Raw genomic sequence first — 27,179 nt, 5'->3', positions numbered from 1 at the left:
ACAGTGGTCAGCTCAGTAAAGTCAACACCTGTAACAAGAAGCATTCTGTGCCAATAAATAGAATATGGATGTGGTGGCTTATCAAGGGAGGGTGAAAGGAAGCATCAATGTAACAGTAGAAATCCCTGAGGAAGAATGTACACAATACCCAGGGGGTATACAGGAAGCTAGCTTGAGAAACAGAATGATGAACGTAAAACAAGACAACATCATGAGGTTGTACTGGTCTCAGGTGAAACTAGTTAAAATGGATTTGAAGGCGGTTGCCAATGCTAGGGTTGCAATGCTCAAATCTCCACCTTGAGCCACATGTAGCTTAATAACCAAATGGTGAGGAAAATAGCTTGCAAAATGGCAGCGGTGTAGGGAACAAGGAAGATGCTATCAACAATATAAGGGCCATACACCAAATACCAGGCGTCACAAATCTGTATCATAAAAGGAATAATGTTTGGTAAGAAAATGGTAATGCATGCTTGGAATTCCATGTGAACCCTCGTTGACAGAACCTGCAAACCTATCATCCCTTCACAGTGTCACTTTTATATTTAGAAAGAGAGGAGTCCTTCTAAGCAAATTCGGGTAACTTTCCAGACTCACTGGGATATAATGTATACTGTCCAGTCTTAGTATGAATGACATATGCATTAAGTATATCTCTTTAATATTGTTATTTTTATGCTAGGAACCTGATTAATTACTCATCTCCACCTCCACCCAAAAGCATCCAGGTCAGGTCAGGGTTCCTCCTTATGTGGCCCTCAGGGTATTAAAGACTTCAACTCATATCATCCCCAGCTAGCATAGTCAGGGATGAATAATCACTGCCCTTTTGGGCCAAAACATCTGGAAGGCCACAAATTGAATAGCCAATGTCTACATTCTCCTTACCGTCCCCCTTTTTTCAGTTGCCCACCTGTCTTTTGGTTTCGCAGATTATGATAAGCGTAACCTTGCTGTGAATAGCCAGACTAGAGCAATACAAACTGTGTGTACCCTATTGTGTACCCTATGTAACAAGGTATGTGGCACACATATGTAATGATGTAATGCTATTTTATAGTAATAAAGGTTAATAAATGCCACATTGGAAAGAACAATCAGGAGATGGCAATGTGCAGGCTGTATGGAGGAAGCATACTGTAAGCAATTGTTTTGGTAGGGTATTTACAAACCAATACAATCACACTAAAACACTCAGTGGGGCTCATTACGGGTCTGGCGTTAACCCTGCCGGTGCTACCGGCGGGTTGCCGACAGACCCCTAAACATTTACGGCACCTGACTTCCCGGTGTCACCGGGGGATTACAACCCTGGCAACCTGAAAAGTCAGGCGCCGGTAAATTGTAAGTCCCCATTCCCATAGAGTCCTATGCGAGTGGGGAGCACGGAGGCACTGGCACCGTTGCTAATGGTGCCGGTGCTTCCGTGATGGTCTGCCTACCGTGGCCGCTGTGCCCGGCAGGGTCAGAGCTGTTGGGCATGGCTGCTCCGGCAGGCAGACCTGTAGTATGCTGGTTTGGAAACAACGGTGCCGGTAATCTTAACGCCACTGTTGTTTCCAGACCGTCAGGCTCCGAATTAGCCCCATTATGCCTTCCACAATTTGCTTACCATATGTAACTTTGCAATTTGGTGTTGGCCCTTTTATGAGCAAGTATCAGGCATGCAAACATTTCCAGAAATAACATCTGTTGCGAGATAGAAATGTGTATCATCATATTAAATATACAATTGAGGCACACACTACCAATGTATCATTAGCATGGTGGGAGAAAATATGGATCAGATAGCCAACGATTAGTAGCGCATAATAAACAAGCTCCACAAAATTCGGATGTGGTCTTGCTGACATCACCAAACGTCTTGAGAAAGAAGCAGACAACAGTGTGAGCAAAAAATGCACATTTGTATAAAAATGTTTTTAGGCTTAAATTGCAAATTCTACTTTCAGAAAATACAAAATCAAAGATCAGCAGAGAGGGAAACAATAGCAAGCAATCGTGATAAATAATAAACAAGAAATGGCATGGCCAGCAGTTGTGGCTTCTGTATACATAGGGGATAGGCATGTGCTAGGCACTTCCACTGGCCATGAGACAGCAACAGCTGGAAAATAATGTGAGTACCTGGACAGATCACAGCAGTACCTGGCAAATGCCCATACAAAAGCAACAACTGTTGGCTTTGCCAATACTCGTATTTAACAGAATTACAGACGCAAGAACCCACATACTGCTTATAAATTAAGTGTCGGAAACCAGCAGCAAATTTACAGCTGCAGTCAACCCATTAACTCTCATAAGACTTCTTTGAAATAACACTGGCAGACCCTTTAAAGGACACAGTTTGATGTTGTTACTTGACATGGCAAGCTCAAAGAGACTATGTGGGATGTATTTTGGGCTGGGACTAGCTGGTAGTGGGTGGCAATGGTCATATGGTCTAGCATGGCCATAGGTGGGTACATAACCAAACAACACCCAAAGACTATGGCCCTCATTACGACCCTGGTGGTAAGTATCGGTCATTACCGGCATGGCGCAATTATCGTGTCCGTGCTGGCAATAGACCGCTAAAAGCGGCCCATTACGAGTTCGCGGGCACAAGCTTTGCGCCATGCCGGTAATGAAATCACTGCCATGCTGCGAAAGGCTGAAAAATCCCACTTACCGGCATCGTATGCAGCGCAGAAGCACCTCTGGCATGCTAGCTATTGGCATTAGCGGTCACCGCTAATAGTGGTAACCGCGCATAGCGGGAACCGCAAATAGCGGTGACTGTAAATAGGCGGATCCGGAAGTAGCGTCATCGCACAGGAACGGGAAAGAGCACGGCGGCCATCTTTAAAAACACAATCCATTGCCATCCACCACAACCAGGAGACATCTGACCCCCAGAACTCCCACACACCTCAACCACCACCTATCTGACATCAGTATGCCAAAAGTTGTGAAGATCTGCTGTGCCAGGAGCGCTTCTCAAGAGAGGAGCTGACCATGTTGGCTGAAACCCTTCAGGAGCATGCAGACGTCGTGTTCTCAACAGAGATAACCCGACCGGCGCTGCTGCGGAAAAAGCAGATCTGGGCAATGGTCGCCCAGAGGGTCAGTGCTGTCGGCACAACACCCCGCACCCCAAAACAATGCCGCAAGCGATGGGACGATCTACATCTCTGCGCGAGGAGCATACTGGCGGCAAACAGGAATCTTGGGATGGCGACAGGTGGAGGTGCTGAGTCACCCCTAAAACTCCAGCCATGGGAGGAGATATGTGCCTCCACCACAGGCATGGAGTCCAGAGAGGGAGTTGGGGACATGGAGAGAGGAGCCCTGTCATCAGCCGATGCAGGTAGGTGTCTCAAATCTAACTATACCAATACCACCACGATGATGTCCAGATGAATGGGAAGTGCAATGATGCATACCAGGGTCCACCAGACACAAAAGCACAAGACTGCCTACAGGCAGTGCAGAGCATCACCTTGTCCACATGCATAATGCACCCCATTTCTGTTGCTACCCACATGCCTCCATGCATCACCCACCCAAGAGTGAGACAACCTGTATGTCACTCCCTCCAATGTGACTCATCCACCGATCCATATCAATGCAGCCACCACAATGCATGCTCAATGCCCGTAGACCCATCACTAACCCTCTCCCTCCTTTGGTCCCCCACAGGCACACAATCAGACAGCGCTGATGAAGACAGAGGTGCCACCCCAGCTAAGAAGGCCAGGGCCGAAGAGGGACAACACCGGCCCCCCACTTCAAGGGGCATTAGGAAACCCCTACGACACGAAATGGCCAAGAGCACACCACAGGCCACAGCACCAATGTGCTCCACGTCCACAACTTTGGCACCAACAACAGTCAGCATCAGCCAAGTGTCGGCGGCCGAAGGAACTGCATCGGCTGCAAGCAGCACCATTGGAGAAACAGCTGCCACAGCAGCAATCTCGGATGACGAGGAAGGGGATGTGCTGCATGTTGATACTCCCCCACCCCCCCACTGGCCCCTGCATTCCCCCCACCTGTCCCCATGCAGCCTGCCCAACAGCAGCATACACGGGCTATCTCCGGCAAACTCGTGTCCGGCAACTCCAAGCCCAACCACACCTGTGCAGGAGGAACACAGTATTTTGGCCACCCCTCAACCATCCACCCCAGCCCCAAACACCCAAGAGGGGATGCAGGACATAAGGCACCAGAAGCAGCTCACTGGCCCCTTGATACAGCACATCACAGAATGTGGTAGTGCAAGGGAGGAGATGTGTGAATGTGCTGCTTCCCTGAGGTCAGCTATTGAGTCCAGCTCAAAGGACATATGCGCAGAACTGGCCACAGTGCGGCACGTACTGTCCGAGATGGTGCAAGCAATGCGGGACATGCGTCCATCCTCGGCTGCCAGTTCCACCAGGACCAGCCCCGTGCGCAGGTCAGACAGGAACCTGCGGCAAACAGACAGGGGTGCAACTGGTGCTTGCAGATGGGGATGCCAGTAGGCGCAGCCTTGTGTACTGGTGCCATGTGGTACACTGGTGCACAGTACTGCACACCATGTGTAGGGGAGTTGAGGGGGTAGGGGGTGTATTGGGGAGTTGAGGGGGAGGAGGGAGTGGGTGTGTTGGGGAGTTGAGGGGGGAGGGGGAGTTGGTGTGTTGGGGAGTTGAGGGGGGAGTGGGTGTGTTGGGGAGTTGAGGGGGAAGGGGGGAGTGGCTGTGTGGGGTGGAGGGCCTGTTCACTTAGTTTTGCTTATTCAATACACTTTTTGGTTAATCAGAATTCACATGTGTGGACATTGCTTATTGCGTACGTGTGCTTAATTGGTTAACAGTCTTCAGTGCCCATGTTCCGGACACACCCTGTGCCCCGAGTGCCATCTCCATGTAACCCCCCCGTCCATGTCTGCTAGGAACATTGGTTGATCAGAGTCTGACGCATGGCACGTCCCTCCTGTGCATCGTTACATCACTGAGGTGCTGCCCCATCCCCAACCTCCTCATCCTCATTGTAAGGTGATTGCAGTTCAGCGTCAGGGGCACATTCCGTATGATGAACATATTGTGTAGCATGACACATGCCATGACGATCTTGCCCACCTCCTGATGCCCATACAGGAATGCCCCACTAGACCTGCTGAGGCAGTGAAAACGTGCCTTCAAAAGGCCAAATGTGTGCTCAAATCACCACACATGTACGTGTATGCGCACGATTGTAGTCCTCTTTGTGCCTGTTCTGCGGGTTCCAGAGTGTGGTAAGGAACCACCTCTTCAAGAGATAGCCTGCATCATCTGCATGTGGCCAACGATGTATGTGTAAGTTACCACATCATATTTGGCCTCATTGAGTGACAACATGGCATGCATTTATTTCTTATTTTCAAGCCCATTTCCATGCATGATGGAGACGCATGATGTGACTGCTATGTGTGCATTCCTCTTATGGACTGGTTTGCATGCCATCTACTAGTGGGTGCAGGGGGGTCAAGTTCCTTGTGAGTGCCCATGCACTGTGTTAGTCCACAGTGGTTGTTTCTGTGATGTTGCAGATATCCGGTGATTTGTATGCTTTCATCCTGGCACCGTTGATGTCACCATCATGATGATCTCACTACGCACAACAAAAGGTTTTGTTCAATTCATGGGTGCAGTCGGTGGTGCCAATGCAACTAGGTATGCCATCCAGTGAATGGGAACCTACTTTGGTGTTTGAGATACCGTGGGCAGACCGTGGTAAGGCAATGTGCTCATCTGTGTGCTTGAGGAGGGCATCAAGCACTTGGTTCAGCGTACGTGACAATAATGGTTGTGAAATGCCATGCAAGTGCCCCACTATGTGCTGGTAGGTGCCTGTGGCCAGGAAGTGGAGCACAGCAACTACCTTCAGTAGGGGTGGGATGGCGGTGCGTGTTTCATTCAGGCTGACAATGTCATCATGTATCATGTCCCCAATGGTGGTGATGGTGTCCCGGTCCAGACGGTACAGGGTGTGGATCTGCTCAGCGGTTAGGTTGAATGGACTGGCTCTGATGTGTGGGATTGGGGGCTGCCTGCGTGGTGCCACTGGCTGTGCTGGTAGGGCATGCTGGCCCTGCCTTGCCCTCCTTCTCCTCCTGCGTCTCCTCTGTGCTGCCTGTTGTTCTTGTTGTTGTAGCATTTCCACTGCAATCAGGTCTTCCAGCCCCAGCATTGCTAGTAGTATTGGGATCATTGTGGAGTGTGACTGGGTGTGGTAAGGGGTGGGGTGTGCTCCTTTTGTGCTTGCCCAGTCTGTATAGCCTCCACCTGTGCCGATTGTATGCACCTGTGGCAGTTGGGAACACTGCACATGGCCGTTTACGGTTGGTATTTTACGCCCTTCACAATGGCGTTAATTGCATGTCCGCCCGACTAGTGATGTTCCCCAATTTGCGCCATGCCGGTATTTACGGCATGGGAGGTTGCGTGCCCGCACCCTTGGCGCCTTTAGCCGCACCTTTAATAGCGCATTGTCAAGTCATAATGGCCGGAGCGGTAAACAATACCGGTAATCCTTTACCGGCATCGTTTGCCACTTACCGCCAGGGTCGTAATGAGGGCCTATGTGCTTTGTGCCCCTGCTCGCATATCATCTCATTCTTATGTTCACTACCCATGACAATAGTTTTGATTTATATGCAGTGGTTTCAATGCCACCTAATAGCCAAAATTAAAAATAATCAGAAATAAAGGGTGCAAAGTAAAAGGATGAATTCTCAAATTCTCATTTGTCAGAATAGGACTTCTAGCAAATTAGTCCCATGACTGAACCATTGCTGATACATAAAATTGTCCACTTTTATGCATGTGCAAAACATGTACCCCTTTTTTGAACAATTGTTTCCATGCCATGTTGAAATGTAAATGATTTACAGAGTACATTTCACTTAGCAGGGGAAAGGGGTAAACAGGAATACAGGGAACACAATAACATTTTGAAGAAATGATGTTCCACACAATATTGCACTTCTCTAAAGGAAGGTAAGGTGTTGATGCATGGTACAGGTAAGTAATTGTGGTCCAGAAAGTCTCTTGAAGTGTCCTTATATCTTGATCATGTTTTTTATGGTCAATCAGAAGAAAACATGTTAACTAGGACTTTAGTGCACCAAGTTCACCAGTTAGCACCTCAGGATAACCTTAGGACTTGCATTGGATCAACCAGAAATCAGTCTCCGACAGGAAATAGTGGAAGAGCAGGAAAGATGACTCATTGACTGTGTGCGATACTGGTTATGATGCTGTTCAGTCACTGATGCTAAGAATAAAACCCAATGTTAAAGACAGGACTAATGGTATAGGCAGGTCTTTGTTTGGGATTACTTGGGTGCATTACTGAAGGCAATCTGAGTGAAGGTGACCATGTGGTTGGGTATCTTGAACAATTTTCCAACCACAAGCTGCCAATGCTCAGTTCTTTATAAGACAAACGGTTACTGGTGTACTTCTGTAGTCCCAGTCATCACCCAGATGTTCTGGTGCTGTTGTGGGTGATCTGAAGGGCCAGAGGACAATTCTTGAACAGCGATTCTATCATGGTACCAGTAGGTGCAGACAGCGTTCATCTCAGGCATCTAGGACAGCGTTCCTCAAGACTCTCAACATTACATTTGGAATTCTTGTGAGTTGCAGTTTGTTTAGTGCTTTCCCTAGCAACCTCATGCCTCTGGCTACAATGCTGGACATTGCACTTGGTGTCCAGTAATTCAGCGACTTCATGTCAATTCTTTCCATGGACTTGGCAGAAAAGGTTTCCTGGGAGCAGGGGATCCTTGAAGGCGTTCACCTTGACTGTACCTACCTAGTCAGATGAAGAGATTGCCAGTTCTGGGCTCCCCTTGGATTTATAGATGTTTGCATACTTGCAGATGACTATGTATTTCTACTAATGCTAAAGATATTTTCTTCACTGTGCTCAACAAAGCAACACCATTTATATATCTAATATAAAATATAGTATTGCATTAACTTGTTCATCAGTGCAATACTATCTGCAATATAAAATGTTTCTACTGCCTTAACTTGATGTTGCAGACAAGTGGGCATGCACTGAATGTTTCTACGATGTATCTGACGAATGGGTATGTAATTTACATGTGACTGGATGTTATTCAGTGTGCATGTGTAATGCATGTAAAGTAAATCAGTACCCTTCACTGTAGACAGTTGCCCTTTGGGTGGATAGACTAATTCATGAGAGCCGGTACTTCCTTCAGCACTGTGACCCACAGAATATGGCTCAGTCTCATGAAAATGTCAGACCATCTGTCATAGTGTAGAGAAGTCTAACTCAAAAGAAAAGAGGCAGAACAAGGTGTCATTAAGAGAAGAAATCATAGAAACTGCAGCTGCTCACAACAGTTGGAAAAGAAACGTGAGAACATATGTGAAATGTTTTGCACAGTTGTTAGAATATAATAACAATGTATGCATTTTCTTAGCCCCAAGCTAACCCCTTTTTGCAATCAAAACCCTGTTTTCTTACAATGTTTAAAAGGGTTGCATTTGTCAATTTCACCAAACGAATCAAAATAGAAATGCATTCGTGGCCTTTTTCCGTCAGTCCTGGCAAGAGCATGTTATTACAAGAAAAGACTAGATCCATGCAGAATGTATAGTTTGGGATATTGTGGACTCCATATCCCATTGTGGGTGTGTGGATTAAACGCTTCAGGATGTTTTGAGCACAATGGGCCATGTCTCGTTAATGCTGAATTAAATGTACCAATTGCTGGACACTTGGGTGCAGTTTCTTTTTTTTTCTTTTTTTTAAACGCCAAGTTTAGGGTCTCTGGCATTCCAGAAGTGGTGCTGTATTGATGAACTCCGTCACGTTCTGTCCATCCATGTAGTGCCAGAGAGAAGGCCCTCTTTGAGGTGTTTGCTCGGCTCCTTTCAGGAAGTCACAACTACACTTTTTTGTGTTTAGAAGCCACTGTTACCTTTGACATACATTTTAAAGTCTTTTTAGCTTGCCTTTGTCTGTGGGGCGTTTTTATGTCAGGCTTATTAGCCGAAAATGGCGGCTAAGTGAAGCATTTAAACTGCTCATTACCGTTCCTCTAATTTACACATGTTCCCCCAGATGCGTGGATAAGCTTGACTCCAGTAGCCACTTCAGACAGTGGAGGTTGAAAGGCACATGCAGCGGGAGTCTCCTGGCCCTCGAACACACAAACACACTGCTGTCAATTTTAACGAGCGGAGGAGACGTTCACACAGTGAAAGTGCTGATGAAAACCCTGCGCCTGCTGTGCATTCTTCAAAGACAGAACCGAGAGGCATATGCCGTGTCTCCACCACAGGTCAGTGGGGCTCAGGAGAAAGAGATGCAATGAAGCAAATCATTCCCAGCAGTGAAGAGGAATCGCCAGTAGTAAAAGGACTTCTAGGCCCCCAAATAAGTATTTGTATCTTGAAATAGTGGCTCCTGTGAAGTCACATTTGAGAAATAAAATGCTTTACATTTTTCACTGTGTGTAGGTGCTTCACAACACGGATAGATATGTTGTTTTTAGGGACATCATGGCGCCCACTGGTGCTGGTAGCGCCTATGGCAACCACAAATTGCCTCAGTCATCACACCTGGGCCTGTTTCACTGCTTGCTGCCGTAATGTTGGTTATTTTGTGTTATTGGGCCTCACATCGCGTGGCTTCTTGCATCTGCATGGCCTCGTGGTGCCTAGGTCCTGTAAGAAAGGGCAGCGGGCTGGATAGTTGGGGAATAAAGCACAAGGCTGCAGGTTCTTAAGTGTTGCAGTGGGGCAGATAGGACACAGTGTGCTCCGCTGCAGATCGGTCAGCATATGGCAAGGGAAACAAGTGATTTCTGTGTTCAATGGTGAGATCTCAAGAGGGCTGAGATACTTTATGCAGTGAGGTTTCTATAGGCATCAAACCTGGTCTGCGTCACGCGACCCATGGGGAGGCATATGGCATTTCGTTATAGTTTGATGTGAAGATCAAGGGTAGGGTGAGGGTGTAGTGCAAGTGTAAACTTGCTCAAACTTGACGGGTGGAGTAGAGTCAGGTGGATAGTGGATAATGGAGACAAAAGGTCTCAGCAGGGTGCTTGGATGTGGCCGTTTGTTTTTTTAAAGGAGGTTACAGGGACTGCATGCTATGCAGTGATTTTATCTCAAATGTTTTTTTGATGTTTATTTTTTTTAACTGAAAAAAATCCATCGAAAAACACCGATTTAAAATAAAATATATATATGGGAGCTTAAGGGTTAAAACAGGTGGAGAGGGGGTTGGGGTGGGGTTACAAACATAGGGAAACAGGAAGCTTGGTGGGGGGCCCTCTAATAAAATAAAAATCAGAGGATTCATCATTGCCATCAGATGAGAGAACCAGGGTTGGCGGGCCCACCAGAATCATTGCGACTGGTTCCTGGTGCCTCTTGTGCACTATCTTGTTGGGTCGGGGAGTCGGGGGGCGGGGGGGGCATAAACAAATTTCCCTGACCATGTTATCCAGAGACCGTTCCCCTTGGAGCGGTTCTGTGGGTACCTGAAAGTATAATCTGGGCATTGTGCATTCTCCAGATTTGAGAACAGGTCAATCTCTGGGAAGCCACAGTCTATGAAGACGCTGAGAACAATGTCTTTGTGAAATTGCCACTCGAACTCTACAGGTAGTGGGAAGTCTCTGCTGAGCACATCTGCCAGAAGATTGAGTTCCCCTGGAACATGTTGTGACAGGAGGAACATCTTGTGTTTGAGAGTCCATTTCCATATGTTCTGAGACAGTTTGGATAGCCCTGGAGAGTGAGTGCCCCTTGCTTGTTCAGGTAATACATGGCTGTGGTGCTGTCCGTGAGGACTAGAACTGTCTTTCCCTGGAGGTGTATTTTAAAGGCCTTCATGGCTTTGAATATTGTTAGCAATTCCAACAGGTTTATGTGGTTGGATGCTACCACTTGGGACCAAACGCTGTGCGCCGTCTGATGAAGGAGGTGAGCCCCTCACCCAGTCAGAGATGCGTCTGTGGTGAGAATGGCTTCTACTGCAGGGGTGGTGAAGGTTTGCCCTGCGAGAGGTTTTCCCTTGACCACCAATGCAGAGAGAGAATGAGGGCTGCCGAGACAACCACTAGATCGTCCCATTGTCTGCTGGCCTGACACCATTGTCTGGAGGGCCACTCTTGCAAGGGGGCATGGGCAAACATGCTTGGGACTAGATAAATGTAGGAGGCCAACATCCCTAACAGTCGCATGGCCTTGCGTACGGTCACCTCGCGATTGGCTACATAGGGTGGGCTTTGGAACAGCATGTTTTGCACCCTCTTGTTGAGTGAAAGACAAACCCGTCTTTGGTACAAATAGTGTTCCCAGAAATTGCTGGACTTGGCTGGGGTCCAGGCTGGACTTCTCGTTAATTGAGAATCCCAGACTGAAGAGGAGATCTACAGTCTTCTGGCTATTTGTTAGGCATGTTCTGTACGAATCCCCTGTTATTAGCCAGTCGTTGAGGTAAGGATAGACCGGAATTGACTGCGTGTGCAGGTGAGCCGCTACTACTGCCATGACTTTCGTAAACACCCTTGGGGCTGAGGGAATGCCGAAGGGAAGGACCTTGAACTGATAGTGCTTGTCCTCTATCATGAACCTTAGGTATTTTCTGTGCGCTGGCAACATTGAAATATGCAAGTATGCATCTTTCATGTCCAATGTTGCCATGTAATTCCCTTGTAATAGCAGTGGGATTACTTCCGCAACATTGTCATTCTGAACTTTTGTGGTTTGACAAACTTGTTCACTGGGCGCAAGTCTAACACAGGGCGGATGGTGAGATCCTTTTTGGGTACAAGGAAGTACACTGAATAAATACCCTTGTTTACCTGTTGAATGGGATGACTTCTGTGGTGCCTTTTTCTTGAAGGACCTCCACCTCTTGCATCAGAATTTTCAGGTGTTCTGGCGATAGGCGCCTGGATGTTGGTGGTCGGTATCGAGGTGACCGGCTGAACTCGATACAATAATCGTGGGCGACGGTCTTGAGCAACCACTGGTCTGAAGTGTGCCCCTCCCATGCATGAAGGAAAGATGTTATTTGTCCCCCGACTAGGGAGGAATGGGAGGGAACCCGGGCTGGCGACTCATTTTTGAGTGGAGGCTGGGGAGCCTCTTATGGTGGAGTTCCTACCCCTGCCATTAACTCTATGCTGACCCCTTTGTTGGTATTGTCCAGTTGCAGTTGCGCTCTGTCCAGAGGACCATGGTGCACTACCTGTTCCATACTGGTTGTGGGGGGAATGCAAGATGGATTGCCCCCAAAATAATGGTGAGAGTTTCCCCCTCGCGGTTGATAGGGTCTTGGTGTAATTTCATTTAGAGACTTAAGAGTGTCATGCTCCTTCTTTGCTGTTTCCAAAGCATTGTCTACTGCTTCCCCAAACAAATTAGTGTCCTCCACTGGCTTGTTTATAAGGGTTGCCTGTGTCTCTGGCTTAAAGCCTGAATTCTTGAGCCACGCATGCCTTTTGAGAAGGGTTCCCTGTGTGAGGGCCTGGCCCACTGTTTCAGCTGCGTCTATGGTGTTTTTCAGGATATTTTGATTGACCTGTCTCCCTTCCGATACAACTGCTAGCAGGCGTGGTCGTACCGGTTCTGGAATTCTTGTAGGCCCTCCTGAAGTATGTCCCACTGAATGTCATTATAATTGGTCAGCAGTGTAGTGTTGTTGGCAATCCCGGTGGAATATGCGGCTGACGTAGTGATGCGCTTTCCAAGTGCATATAACATTTTACAATCCTTTTCTGCGTGGACAACGGCACTCGGCCCTCTTTCTGGCAGCAGTGACTACAAGGGAGTCAACATTGGCATGGCCCCGGATACAAAACGGGTCTGAAGGGGTAGGGCAAAAAAGCTTTTCCACTCAAGGGTGGACTGCCCTTGTAAGGGATGGGGACAACAATGAGGGTGCAAGGTGCTTCTTGAAAGAATTAAGCAATGGTATTGCCTGACTTGTGGGGGGGGGGGTTCATGGCCTTAGAGAGGGGCTGTGATCCTTCTGAATATTCCTCTAAACATTTGAACGTGTCTTTAGGCTTATTTGCTGCCAAAACAATGGCAGTGAGACTTTCGCGTAGCTCCAGCGGATCGGGGAGTGTTTTCAACATGCCCGCCGACTTTGTCGAGGTTTGCAGCGTCGCCAAAACCCTTGGCGCTGACGTGCGGTTATGAGGTGCCTCAACACTCTAGTGTTCTTTGGTGATGATCCCTTTATGACTGGAATGCCCGGACGCATTCCGTATCGACGGTTACGGGGAGGGCGGCTGATCATGAGGCTCGGCAGGTGCTGTTGAAACTTTCGACAGGCCCCTGGGCATATGTAGCTTACTCAACAAATCCATCGAGGGAGCTTGTGGGGTTGTGTGCTTTTCTTTCTGTGGCACGGGTGTGCCCCTGTCGCCGGGATATTGTCTCCCCATAGCAGCACTGGTGGCCTGCCTGCCGGGGACGGGCACTTCGGAACCTGATGGCACAGAGAGGTCAATGGCATCCACATCGGAGCCATGGCTGGCGCTTGAATCCTTGTGACTCGAGGCACCTGTGGCGGCGGGGGAACCACACTCAGCTTGCATGGCTTAGGCTGCCCACCGCTTCGTCTGACGATCTTTTAGCATGTTTGGATGTAAAAGTCGACAAGACTTGCAGGACTGCTTGTCATGATCACGAGGCAGACACTTGTTACACCTTCAGTGAGTGTCCTTTCACGGGTATTAACCTTTGCAGGATGGGAAAAACTTCCTCTCCATAGCTGAGGTGAAAAGCGACAGCAAGACCAGAAGGGAAAAGAGGGGGGGGGGGGGAAATGCATTCTACAAAGAATCAAAACCCCGGGGCCCCAGTCTCCCTACAGTATAGGCCTGACTGGCGGACTAAGGCCACGCAGTCGACAGGACCGACCGGAGCACCAGTTGCTGAAATCTGCAGGCTTCTTCGGCATAGGATGCAGAAGTAGTTGTCGATGATGAGAGGTCGAAGACTAAACGACCAACGGTCATGGGCAAAAAAGTTACAATTTTGCAATGTACGAGCTCTGCATAGGACGACCATCTAGCTGGCCGGAAAAAAAACAATCTGAGGGACCGCGATGCATGAGGGATTTTGGGTACATTACACATCACGTTAGGGATAGTGTTACAAGCACACCCATGTCGACATCCCCCTTTTGATTCTCGAAAGACAAGATGCAATACTCAGCGATTACCACTAGATGTCAGACTATATGTACAGCATGTAATTCTATGCAGATTTACAAGCATCAGAATAATCTGACATTTGGGAATGTGGTTGACAGAAAAGCAGGTGAGTGTGGGTGGACAAGAATTGTGTGATGGCAGGTGTACAAAGTATGAGAATGTGCTAAGGGCAGATGGGCGGGTGAGAATGGGGTGAGGGTGCGTTAGTGTTTGAGAAAGTAGTGAGGGTAAGTATGTGGGCGGGTGAGAATGGCTTGACTGAGACTTGGTGGGTGGGAATAGAGTGAGGGTAGTAAGCAATTCACTGGGTGGGCAAGAATGTGGTCAGAGCAGGTGGGTGAGGGCAAGCAGGCGGGGGAGAGAACAGGCTGAGGGCAGGTGAGTAATTGGGCAAGAATGTGGTCAGAGCAGGTGGGTGAGGGCAAGCAGGCGGGGGAGAGAACAGGCTGAGGGCAGGTGAGTAATTGGGTAAGAATGTGGAGAGCAGGTGGGTGGATGAGTGAGGACAGAGTGCATGGGCAGAGACACGCGTTGAGTGTGTTGTTGAAAAATTGGTAAGGGTGGGGCATTGTAAAAAGGTTGAGAACTGGTGCGTGAATGGAGGTCAAGGGGCATAGGGCAAGTGGGTGGGAGAGAATGGGTTGAAAGTGAATGTGCGAGTGGAGGAGAATGGATTGAATGAGAGCAAACAGAGTGTGATTGGGTTCAGGACAGACAGTGGATAGGTTTAAACTGGACATGGGTGGATAGGTGAACAAGAATGGGGGCCTGTGGCTGAGAACATGGTTAAGGGTGAGAATGCCATGAGGGCGGGCGGGTGGGAGATTGCAAATAGGTTGATGGAGGATGGGCGAGTGTGAATGGGATGATTTGAGTGAGAACAGGTCTAGGGCAGGGGGTAGTGGTATTTGGGCAAGAACACGTCTGGTGGGTGGACCATCAAAACAGGTGGATCTGGGAAGGTGTTTGGGCTGGTGAGAATGGGTTTTCAGGAGAGAATTGTACGAGCGCAGGTGGATGGGCATGTGAGAATATGCTACTGGCAGGTTGAAGGGTGGCTTTAAAAAGAGAAGCGGGTTGCAAGTGGGCATGAAAGGTGTGACGGGCAAGTAGTAGGGGGGTTTGAGAACAAGTTGGCAGAAGATGTGAAGGTACGCATACATATGTAATGTTGTGCTCACACTTGGAGTTTGTACTAATCACCATATGTGTTAAAAGAATGTACCCTTTGTTAAAAGAAGAGGCCTTCTCTTTATACAGCAGCGTTTAAGACCTGCTGACCTGGCAAGAACTTGTTTTTAACGGAAGAATTGTGTTTGGTCACTGTATGTCGAAGCATGCTGAGCCTGCTAAAACTATCTGCAGATTACGGGTGGGGGAAGGAATGAGTAAGCATGGCCTTGAGCACAGAGATACGGGCACAAAGGGGCACGAAAGAATGTGAAGACCGGGATAACAGGAAACCACGATAGCAAATGTGCAATGGTTGTTCATTAAACTCCAACTGGATACTTCAGATAAACTCCAACTGGAGATCCGCCCTAGGGTGGACGTGTTCTATGTGCAAAGCAATGTAAACAGGAATGTATAAAAGAGCATGATGTGTAGAGGGAGGGGCGGCACTTCGACGACTTGCTTTGCGAGACGTTTGAACTTGCAGCCCATTCGCGAATGCTTGTGCATTAATAAAGTAATGTTTACTTGGCTCTTTTCTGTCTGAGTTATTGCAGGGTCCCTCATTGTACTGGTTATGGTGACGGCGAGAAATCACACCCACAATTTTGGTGTGAGAAGTGGGATGCGAAGGAGCGACAGTCCGTCACTGGGTGAGGAACGCCGCGGCGGAACCGGAGAAGGAATTGATCACGGGGCCCCAACAACTGAATCCGCACCTTTGATTGCAACCAACGCGTCATCCTTGTTTTTCCGGCTCCGTCGGCGGTGGAACAGCAGGCTGTCGCCCTTCGGGTCCGGAACACTCTGGCGGGACCCTTAAGGTAAGTGGTATGGATGGATGCATGATGGAATAAGGAAATAACAATTTAGGGTTTATGAAGAGGACAGTGGTATGTCCGTCTATGGAATAATAATGATGAAACGGTGATGTATTGATATTGGTATGGCGATATATGTCAGGAGGATGTACTGTTAATGTTAGCCTATTAATGCACATTTGGGAAAGGTGAGTGTTTTTAGGCAATTGTGGTATACCAACAAAATGGGTCAAGCGGCTTCCAGCAAGAGTGGTATAGGCAAGAGACACTATGCCCCTCTTGAAGGAACCCCTGCATTTGATATGTTGATTAAACATGGATTGAATTCAACATTGTTCTTAAAAGAATGGTCTGAATACACAAAAGATTTGATTGAGCATAAATGGCCAGACACCGGGTCCTTTGATGTGGACCGCATATCCAAAGTAGAAATAGAATTAGTAAAAAGACGGGTCAGACCCGCACAGTTTGAGGCTATACGACTATGGAGGGTAGAAGCAATGCGCAGGCGCAATGCTCAGAACAAACAAAAGGCAAAGGGGCAGAAGAGAACAGTAAATCAAAAATTACGTGACCTAGAGATAAAAGAGAAGGATGAGAAACTAGACCAGTTGGATAGACGTATTATGATTAAGAATAGCGGGGGTATGTATCCTGCCTTGCCGGCGCCTCGGTATGAAGATGTGATAGGACTAGAAGCAGAACAAACAACGACTGAATTGTTATTTCCAGGGGCTACGGCTCCTCCGAGAGAAGGTGAGGGTGAGAGGGCGGAATTCCCAATGAAGTATGGAGACCCAGATAGGTTGATAGACCATAGGAGAACGACTACTGTAGAAAAGGATGGAGATGGAGACTTGCAAATCCTTATGACCGGGCTGTATGGCACACCCCTCAATGACAGCCTACGGGACCAATTGGGGCGTTTGACACCTTTGGAATTTAGGACAGTGGCCACTAAACTATATACCTTTTATGAGGGTAACTGTAAATTGAGAGGACAGAGTACTGCGGATCTGCCCTCAGCATATCAGGACGCTGTCGCGTTACTACCAGTGACTGCGTCCAGTGTTCAGTTATGGGGATGTATGTCCGACATAATAGCGGAAGTCATTAGGGGCGGTGTTGAATGGGAGAAGGAAAAGAGGGCATGGGAAAGAGAGGTGAGGGAAAGAGAGGCTAAACTCAAAGATGCAGACCAGGCGGGCCAAAACGTAGCTAATCGTATGATAGCATCCATACACTCGCAGTCCATGTCCACCCTGGTGAGTCTGATGGAGGGCCTTGGCTGGCCTATACAAGTAAACGTAATTAAATATCTTCTTATTAGGGTGGATGATATAGAAGAGGAAAAGGAGCCTAGATATGTGTCCCAGTGGAATAGGATTAAGACAGAATTGGATAAGAAACTGCTATCTAATATAAGAGTGGATGATTCTGGGGCGGAAGAATGGAGAATGGCTAAGGTGGAGAAACTGTTAAAAGATTATAAAAAAATAAAAGAGAAAAACCTTAGTCACCAGTCCTCTGCTTCATCACCAGTGCAGGCCCTTGTAAGTGAACAAACAAACATGGAAAAGTTACTATCAATGCCAATGAGAGAGTGTCAACCCACCATAGATGCAGTTACTGTTAACATGATGCGCACCTATGTGTATGTCCTCTTATCTCGAATAGAATTGATGCATATCACCAAGTCCATCCCCGACCCCCGTATAGACCCGGCAGGATTCTACAAAGAAGTGGGAAAGCTATTCAGACCTGGGTTGTTTACTGTAGAGGATGTAGATAACATATTGTTAGCTATTGTCCCAGAGGAGATATGGACCCCCTTTCGTGCCAAAGACAATGATACAATAAAATGGAAAGATGTAATGGAGGCGAGTAAAAATAGGAAACTGCATGAGGAATATCCCGAACCCCTAAGGGGGCATGGCATGGCAGTCCTGAGGGCTCTAGAAAAGGTATTACCCCCATTTGATGTGAATGTGGAGAAACTGTGTGCTGTGATACAGGGCGCAAGTGAGGAAGTTACACAGTACTTCCTGCGTTACGAAGCAGCATTTAAAGCACACAGTGGGCTAGAGATAGGGTCTGAGACGGGCCAACGGTACTTTGCCACAAACTTTATAGAAGGGCTCCACGGGCCAATCCAGGAGAACATTAGGAAGGCAGAAAGTACGTGGATGACTAGAAACCCCCGGGATCTCCTCGAAATGGCCAGGTATTATGAAAGAGGAGAAAGAGTAAAGGGACAACAAAAGGCACGACAAGAGAAGGATCTAAAAACCAAAGTGTTGATGCAACAGTTGCATCAAGGGCCCCAAGGCAGGTATAACTACAATAATAATGGCCCGTCACAGGGCTATAGTAGCAACATGATAGGGGGCCAAGGGACAGGTAGAGGTACAGTGCAAGGAGGTGCGCTATATGGGAGGAGGGATGGGCTACCCCAAGATGTATGTGCCTTCTGCAAGAGACCCGGACACTGGAAATCCCAGTGTCCCCAGAGTGGTGGGAGAGGAAGGGGCGTACGGCCCCCTTTACAGACAACATTTGCCCCAGGAAATAGGACTGGTGGGTACGGCAATCAAGACAATAGAATGTTTAAACCCCCTCAACCCAATGCCTTTGACGGACAAGCAAGAGGGGATGTTCCCTGGCCGGCCCCGCCTCCCCCCAATCTACTGTATCAGCCACAACAAACACCACAAGTACAAGGTGTATGCCAGGGCGAAGGATGTGGGGAAGGATGTGGGGAATACTATAATGACGACTTCCAGGATAACACAAGTGATATGTCCTGAGGAGGCCGAAATGAGACAGCGGGAGTGGTACAAGTACCTATAGATCAGAGGGGGCCTTATGCCTCCATTAGGATTGGCCCCCACCGAAACTTGAGATGTCTGGTAGACACGGGAGCTGGAAACAGTTCCGTGAATATCAGAGCCGTCCCCGCTGTCCCATTATCGGATAAAAGCAGGGTATCAGTTGGATTTGGGGGAAATCCAATAAAGACTCCTGTAAGTGAAATAGTAGAAGCGGAACTTCATGGGGTAAAGAGAATAAGCACAAGGTAGCCCTAGCCAAAATGCAGTATGTAAAACAAAAGGTCCATTATTTAGGCTTTGAGTTGTCCGAAGAGGGGCGAACTCTGTCTACTGATCGCATTGCTTTGATACAGTCCATAAAAGGCCCCGACATGGCAAAAGGTCGCCGAAGGATAATTGGTGTTTTATCCTATTGTGGGCACTGGATTCCTGAATTCTCTGTATTGATCCAGCCCATGCTAAAAGCCTTAAAAGAAGTACAAGAAAACGGACCATTAGAATGGACACCTGAGATGGAAAAAGCCCTGACAGCTATGAAAGGTGTTCTATGCCACGCACCGGCCTTAGGCACACCTGATTATACCAAGAGATTTTGCCTTTTCGTTGATGAACAGGAAGGTTGCGCTGTGTCAGTCTTAACGCAGGAACAAGGGGGTAAACAGAGACCATGTGCATATTTCTCCAGTGCTCTGGACTCAGTAGCTCGAGGCCTACCCCCATGTATGAGAGCAGTGGCCGCAGCAGCGGCAGCCCTAAAACAAAGTGCAGGTATCATCCTAGGGAGCGAAGTGACAGTAAAAGTCCCACATGCGGTGGACGTTCTCCTGAATAGAGTGCATACACAGCATTTGACCACAGCTAGACTCACACAGTATGAGATGATTCTGTTTGCCAGTAATGTAAAAATCGAACGATGTAACACTTTGAATCCAGCGACACTGCTTCCTTTGCCCGTCTCACCTAATGACATTAGGCATGATTGTGTGATCCAAATGGAAGAACACACTAAGGGTAGAGCAGACCTGCAAGACACCCCGCTGGTTGATAATGAGGGTATATTATTCTGTGATGGTTCCTGTTTCAAACTGCCAAATGGGGAGACAACCGCAGGGTATGCTGTAACCACAGGGGAGCGGTTGATTGAGAGTGGGAAAGTGTGTGAAAAATCGGCCCAGGCAGCCGAATTGATTGCGCTAACGAGAGCATTAGTGTTAAGCAGCGGTATGAAAGTGACAATTTATACTGATTCAGCCTACGCTCATGGGGTGGTTTCCAGTTTGGGTAAACTCTGGGGAGAGCGTGGGTTTTTAACCTCCCAAGGTGATACTATTAAACATGCCCAATTGATTGCTGAATTATTACAAGCCCTTACGTTGCCCAAGATGGTGGCCATAGTAAAATGCCCAGTGCATAAAAGGACTCTAGATTATGTCATGCAAGGAAACTCCTTAGCCGACCAGATGGCTAAACTAGCTGCCACAAGGGATACACGGTGGGAGGCCCGGCAACTCATAGTGGGGAGGGATGTGACTATGGAAGGGACGAAGGAGCGCGCAAAGGAAATCCAAGCAGATGCAACCATTGAAGAAAGACTATCTTGGCACAAGGATGATCAATACGAGGAGACGGTAGATGGGCTATGGGCACATACCAATACGAATACTTGGGTACTACCTGATGCATACTTACCTGTGATAGTGAGTGTGGCTCATGGTCCAACTCACGTTAACGCAAGGACTATGGAAGAAGTTTTGAGTGCTGTGTGGTACAACAAAAGATTGGGAATGTATTGTCGTCAATGGGCAAAACAATGTGAAATATGTGTTCTATACAATGTGGGGAAAGGTGTACCAGCCCCGGCGGGCCACAGTAAGTTACCCACCTGCCCTTTTGAGGTGGTGTATATGGACTTTATACAGCTGGAGCCTGTAAATAAACATTCCTACTGTTTGGTGATGAGATGTGGGTTCTCAGGATGGGTGGAAGCATATCCCCTGCGGGACAATAGTGCCACCTCCACAGCACAATGCATATTGGAACACTGGGTGCCCTTGTATACGGTCCCCGGGACTGAAATGGCCGGATGCATTGCCTATTGCATTATTGAGTATGCGTATTATGCCTAAGCGTACACATGGTTTATCTCCTTTCGAAATTGTTATGGGGCGACCACCAAGTATTGGGACCCCCATATCACCTAAGAGATTGTCTGAGCAAGCATGGCCTGCATTACAACAGTATTGTATTGGGTTAACTAATAGACTGATTTCTATTAATGCACAGGTGAACGCAGTAGCTCCATCTCCTCTGATAGGAGAAGGTCACGACGTGCAGCCCGGTGACTGGGTTGTTATAAAAGCCTTCGATCGCACCAGCGGACTGCAACCCAGATGGAGGGGCCCGTTTCAGGTTCTCCTCGCAACACAAACTGCGGTAAAAGTTGATGGCAAATCGCACTGGTACCACGTGAATCACGTCAAGAAGACGCTTCCATTACTGATTCCTCCAGAAAAGGGAACCAACCAACCCCAGGTTGCAACAGTACTGCCAGACGCCATTAGTAGGTGTGCCCATCGTCTCCGATCCCGTGACGTGTATGTGCCAAGCAACGTTTAAGGACACTGTTTTGAACTTTGATCATTAGGGAGATGAACATTTGGACTCTCTTGTTGGTTTTAGCAGGATTGTGCCTTACTGAAGACAACAGGCTTGTAGCCTGAAGGGCCTACGGCGTTCCCCTCATGGGACAGGCACTACGAGACGTGGGACAGATCGGATGAAGGTTTTCAGTGAGACCTACCACTATTAGAGTAATAAGGACACTGGTGCTTTAGAAAGGGAATACAGCTATATCGCTAGGTTGCATCTGATACGCATACGTACCTATAATTGAGCCACATACTGAATTATGTCTGCACCCGTATATGCTGGTTTAATCCCTAAGCAGATAAATGTATGCTCCCCAAACACAGAAGGTAAGAGAAAAACACCACTTTGCACCACAAGGAACAAAATCTTATTTTTTGTAGTTGTAGGAATTTGTCTCTGCATCCAATGTTTCCCGGTATGTGTGTCGTGCTGTGTTTCCAGCAGGCGGGGGAGAGAACAGGCTGAGGGCAGGTGAGTAATTGGGCAAGAATGTGGTCAGAGCAGGTGGGTGAGGGCAAGCAGGCGGGGGAGAGAACAGGCTGAGGGCAGGTGAGTAATTGGGTAAGAATGTGGAGAGCAGGTGGGTGGATGAGTGAGGACAGAGTGCATGGGCAGAGACACGCGTTGAGTGTGTTGTTGAAAAATTGATAAGGGTGGGGCATTGTAAAAAGGTTGAGAACTGGTGCGTGAATGGAGGTCAAGGGGCTTAGGGCAAGTGGGTGGGAGAGAATGGGTTGAAAGTGAATGTGCGAGTGGAGGAGAATGGATTGAATGAGAGCAAACAGAGTGTGATTGGGTTCAGGACAGACAGTGGATAGGTTTAAACTGGACATGGGTGGATAGGTGAACAAGAATGGGGGCCTTTGGCTGAGAACATGGTTAAGGGTGAGAATGCCATGAGGGCAGGCGGGTGGGAGATTGCAAATAGGTTGATGGAGGATGGCGAGTGTGAATGGGATGATTTGAGTGAGAACAGGTCTAGGGCAGGGGGTAGTGGTATTTGGGCAAGAACACGTCTGGTGGGTGGACCATCAAAACAGGTGGATCTGGGAAGGTGTTTGGGCTGGTGAGAATGGGTTTTCAGGAGAGAATTGTACGAGCGAAGGTGGATGGGCATGTGAGAATATGCTACTGGCAGGTTGAAGGGTGGCTTTAAAAAGAGAAGCGGGTTGCAAGTGGGCATGAAAGGTGTGACGGGCAAGTAGTAGGGGGGTTTGAGAACAAGTTAGCAGAAGATGGGAGGATGAGAATAGTGGGAGAGTTGGCGGGTGAGAATAGGGTAACATAAGGCAGGTGAGTGGATGAGAACAGGGTGATGGAAGGTTGCTGTTTGGGAAAATAGTGAGGCAGTGACAATGGGTTGAGGGTGGGTGGATGCCTGAGAACAACTGAGGCAGCATCAGTGGGTGGGTGAGAATGGGGTGAGGGATTGAGGAAGGGTGGGTGAGTACAGGGTGAGATGGAAGGGTGGGTGGATGAGAATGGGGCGAGAGAGAGGATGGCTGAGTGAGAAACTATCCATAGGTTTATTATGACCAGGTGGAAAGGCCCAAAATAAACATTGTTGTCCTCAAAGACAATGTTTATTTGTATAATCTCTAACCTGCTATTCTAGTGTATACAATGTAGCGGCGTGAACTATATATTCAATCAATCTTGTTTTTGAGAAACGCCACATGCATGTGAGATCCTAACAGCACTTCATTTCTTACCCTTGAAGCAATTAACCTCTAAAGAACCCAACTTTCACTCCACTGACTTCAACTGTTTTTTGTTATGTATTTGAAAGTATATTGTGATCTGCAAGTACCATTATGCATGCATTTATTTGCATAATGGTACTTGCTTTGGGTGCCTATTTAAAGGCTAGGCACCCAAAGCGCGTTGCTCAGTGATTCTCAGCTGAAGATGAACTTCCAGGGATGACTGCTAGATGGCACTCTGTGTAAGGTGTGGCTTGTAAACTGACATGGCCTTTTCTACACTCACATTATGAAGAGGTCAGTGTTATTGGTTACTCTGAGAAGTTCATGAAATACAGGAGTATGGGCCCCATTTCAGGTCCGGCGGTAACACTGCCTGTGCTACCGGCGGGTTGCTGCGTGATGTAATAATTTACCAGCGCCTGACTTCCCGGTATCACCGGGCTATTACAGGTCCAGTGGCCGGGTAGTCAGTCGCCAGTACATTTAGTAATCTCCATTCCCATAGAATCCAATGGGACTCTATGGGAGTGGGAACACGCTAGCACCAGCACTGTTAGCAACGGTGCCGGTGCTCTCGTGACAAGTCTGCCTACCGTGGCCACTTCGCCCGGCAGGATTAGACCCGTCAGGCACAGCGGCTCCAGCAGGCAGACTTTTAGTTTACCGTTCTGGAAGTTTCCGGACCGGCAACATTGTAATGAGGCCATATGTCAGTATAAGCAAATTGTCAAAGACAACCAAATTTAAAGATGGCGATAACTCCCAGGGAATTGAGGGGCTGCACTTAACATAGCGTAGGTTTCAAAACACTTTTGTGATGGCCTTAAGATGTTTCTTTTCCACTTTTGAAAGTAGATTTCCCAGCCAATCACTATGCCAGGATTATGCACAACATACACAGCTACATAGTAACTGGTTAATGCCACAAAATGTTGCATAGTATCTACAACAACCACACAATGCAAGCTTCCAATTTCTTTATATCTATAAGTGTTTGGTAAGCAACATTATGCAAAGTATGCCACGACTGTCTGAATGACCAGTACTGTTCTATATAGCAGTCATCTAGCTGGTGCCCATTTGAGTGACACTTGATACATTTCACATTCTTGAAGGTATTGAGAATAAAATCGGTAGCATTGATAACAAAGCCTATTTAAACAGCTTATGCATGCCTGAACAAGGATGCTCAATGTAATGTGTGGGTCGCAATATTTGTAGTAAATTTACTTTGCAATAACATAGGTTAAAAATAAAGTGCTATCTACCATGATAATTTGCCACATTTCAAAACATGAAAGACTTTAATACACCCGGTTTTGATTCACTGAGGGATGCACTAAGACTGCATGGCATTGACAGTGGTGTTTATCTGTTTACTACGTACTTGGTGAAGAAACACTTTTAGCAAATAATTATTTATTTGCCATAGTACAAACAAAGATGGACATTTTTGGCCTTTGGTATTATTGATAGATTCCAGATTTACACCAGATTTACATTTTAAGTTTCAGCTATTTAAAAAAAAAAGAAAACTTTACAAAGTCTTTGTTCAATACTCACACCTCGTAGGAAGGGCGATGAAAGATGTAGGCAAATACTCAATTCAAAGAAATTGCGTTACGAGAGGAGGAAACGCATGGATTTCAAGTATTAACCTTTAATGAGTGGATTAGTTCCTCTGGCTCCTGATCATATGTAGATCAGATTATTCACATCAAAACAGGGTTCAACAGGGATAAAGTTTGAGGTCTATATCTCCACTCTTAGGTAGCATATGTGTATGCATGTGTGGTAACAGACGAGCTGCAGTAACATCTGCTCACCAGATTCTGATTGGACTTTGAATGTCTTTAGGGTGAAGAACTGCAAAGGCATCATTTTGCTTACATTGAGATCCAACCACACAGATAAAGGATAACTTTTTCAATGTTACCATGAATATCCAGATTTTAGAATAGATTCAGGAAATAGATGAGCCAGATGCAGTCTGAAAAACACACCTGAATATTGATAAATTAATGGACTCTTAGAGTTTCTAGAAATATCAGGTCAGTTTCGTTTTTCTTAAACGGGAGATAGCAGTTCCATAGAGATAACTTAATATCTTAAACAAACAGCTTAACTGGCAACAGAAGTCAGCAATGGATATTTGTCATTTGCAAAGCACCTACCAGTGAAATGTATTAGCTTAATTACCATTTTCACCTGGAATTAACTACCCCAAACTAAACAGAGAACTCAGAACTATGCAGTTCATATTGGCCTCCCTTTTTGCTATTTAGAAGCAGCATAACCCTGGAACAAATGTATGAGAAACGCTCCCTGCACAGTAATAGTCTGTCTGACACATGTATCTGTTTAGAATCACATGTTATACGTAGTCTGCCATCTAGTGGTAAATCTGGAAAATGACAAGTTGGTAATTTCCACAGGTAAAGTAGGCTCTGTTAGGTGGATTCCTGTCAAACCATCTCTACCCTACCTGTGCACCATACACTGCCAGCTTTTGTATATAGTCTATGGGACTAAACATGGTGTAAACTAACAATACAAATGTTCTATAATTGTGGACTAGCAAAAGAAAACAAGAAACAATAGTTGGTGGCTTCAAATAATAATTCAGTGGCACTAAACCCACAGAGAAGTCATGATTTTGTATGATTCAAACAAGGAGGTGCTTTGATGTGGAAGGCAACTGATCATCTGGAAGAACAGCATTACTGAAGATACAGAAGGCTTTGACATTACAGTCGTCATTTAAATGAAGTAATGGTTCCTTGGACTAAAACAAAACAAACAATGGCATTTCAATACTTAGACAATTTCTTCCTGAAATCTTACCTTGCCTTCCTTTATTTTTGTTCCAATAATTTGCCTTCGTTGCTGGATTATTTCAATTAGTTGGTCACTTTCTTCCATTAGTTTGGTCTCTTGTCGCGAAGCATTGACCTACAAAAAAGATGACATTTTTGAATTAACACACTCTAAGAGTTCTTTGAAAGTAAAAGGTATTTTTCATTACACACATCAGAAGCACCCGTAGTCCTGAGTGTGGATCTTCTTTCTATGGGTTTGCAGAGCTATTTGGGAGTATGTTATCTGAAGGAGAGAGCAGAAGATCAGATAGGCTGGACTGTTTTGAGTCTGATTAGTCACTGATATGGGGGAGTGTGAAATGGCTAAATAGGAGAACTTAGTTATATCTTGATTATTTTTGATGTGCTAACACCCAGTCCTGTCGTGTCTGTGGGGAATAGGGGTGTGTAGTGTAAGATAGCAGGTGATCTTTGATCGGAGTCCGTGAGAGAAAGGGCAAAGAAGAATAGGCCTCACAAGGCCAAACTACCTGCACTCCAATCACTGGACTATTTCACTGATCGATCTCTCTCGCTCTCTCTCTCTCTCTCTCTCTCTCTCTCTCTCTATCAGATACATTATACCACATGATACGATATATTTTATTTCTATCGTGCTCGTACACAAGTGTTTCAGAGTGCGACAAGGCAAGGGAGGGGAACAGGGGAGAACAAAACAGCGATCTTACTAGGCCCAGTGACATTGAGAACACGGAAGTGCATGGGAGAGGGGGAGGGGAAAAGTGCATGGAAGGGGGGAGAAATGGAAAGTGCGAAGCAGAGGAGAAACAGATAAATAACAATAAATAAATATTAAAGGCAACAAACAGTTTTAGTGCAGCCAGCAATTTGCAAGTGCTAGGATTAAGGCAGCAGACAGGGTAGGTCTGATTAGTGCAAGAAGAACA

The 27,179-nt window shown here is 46.9% G+C and overlaps 1 protein-coding gene across 4 annotated transcripts in view; it reads right to left on the bottom strand.

The window, feature by feature from the left end:
* Positions 1-27,179, bottom strand: part of MID1 (midline 1) — a 484,850-nt gene that overhangs the window by 155,050 nt on the left and 302,621 nt on the right. For all 4 annotated transcript variants that reach the window (XM_069640367.1, XM_069640365.1, XM_069640366.1 and 1 more), the window contains exon 4: positions 26,258-26,365. In XM_069640367.1, the coding sequence (XP_069496468.1) occupies positions 26,258-26,365 (108 nt within the window). The remainder of the gene's footprint in view (positions 1-26,257; positions 26,366-27,179) is intronic.

The sequence above is a fragment of the Ambystoma mexicanum genome, chromosome 7q (genome assembly GCF_040938575.1).
Source record: "Ambystoma mexicanum isolate Mex_15411 chromosome 7q, UKY_AmexF1_1, whole genome shotgun sequence".
In the NCBI taxonomy this organism is placed as follows: Eukaryota; Metazoa; Chordata; class Amphibia; order Caudata; family Ambystomatidae; genus Ambystoma; species Ambystoma mexicanum.
This window is presented reverse-complemented; position numbering and strand designations above follow the sequence as displayed.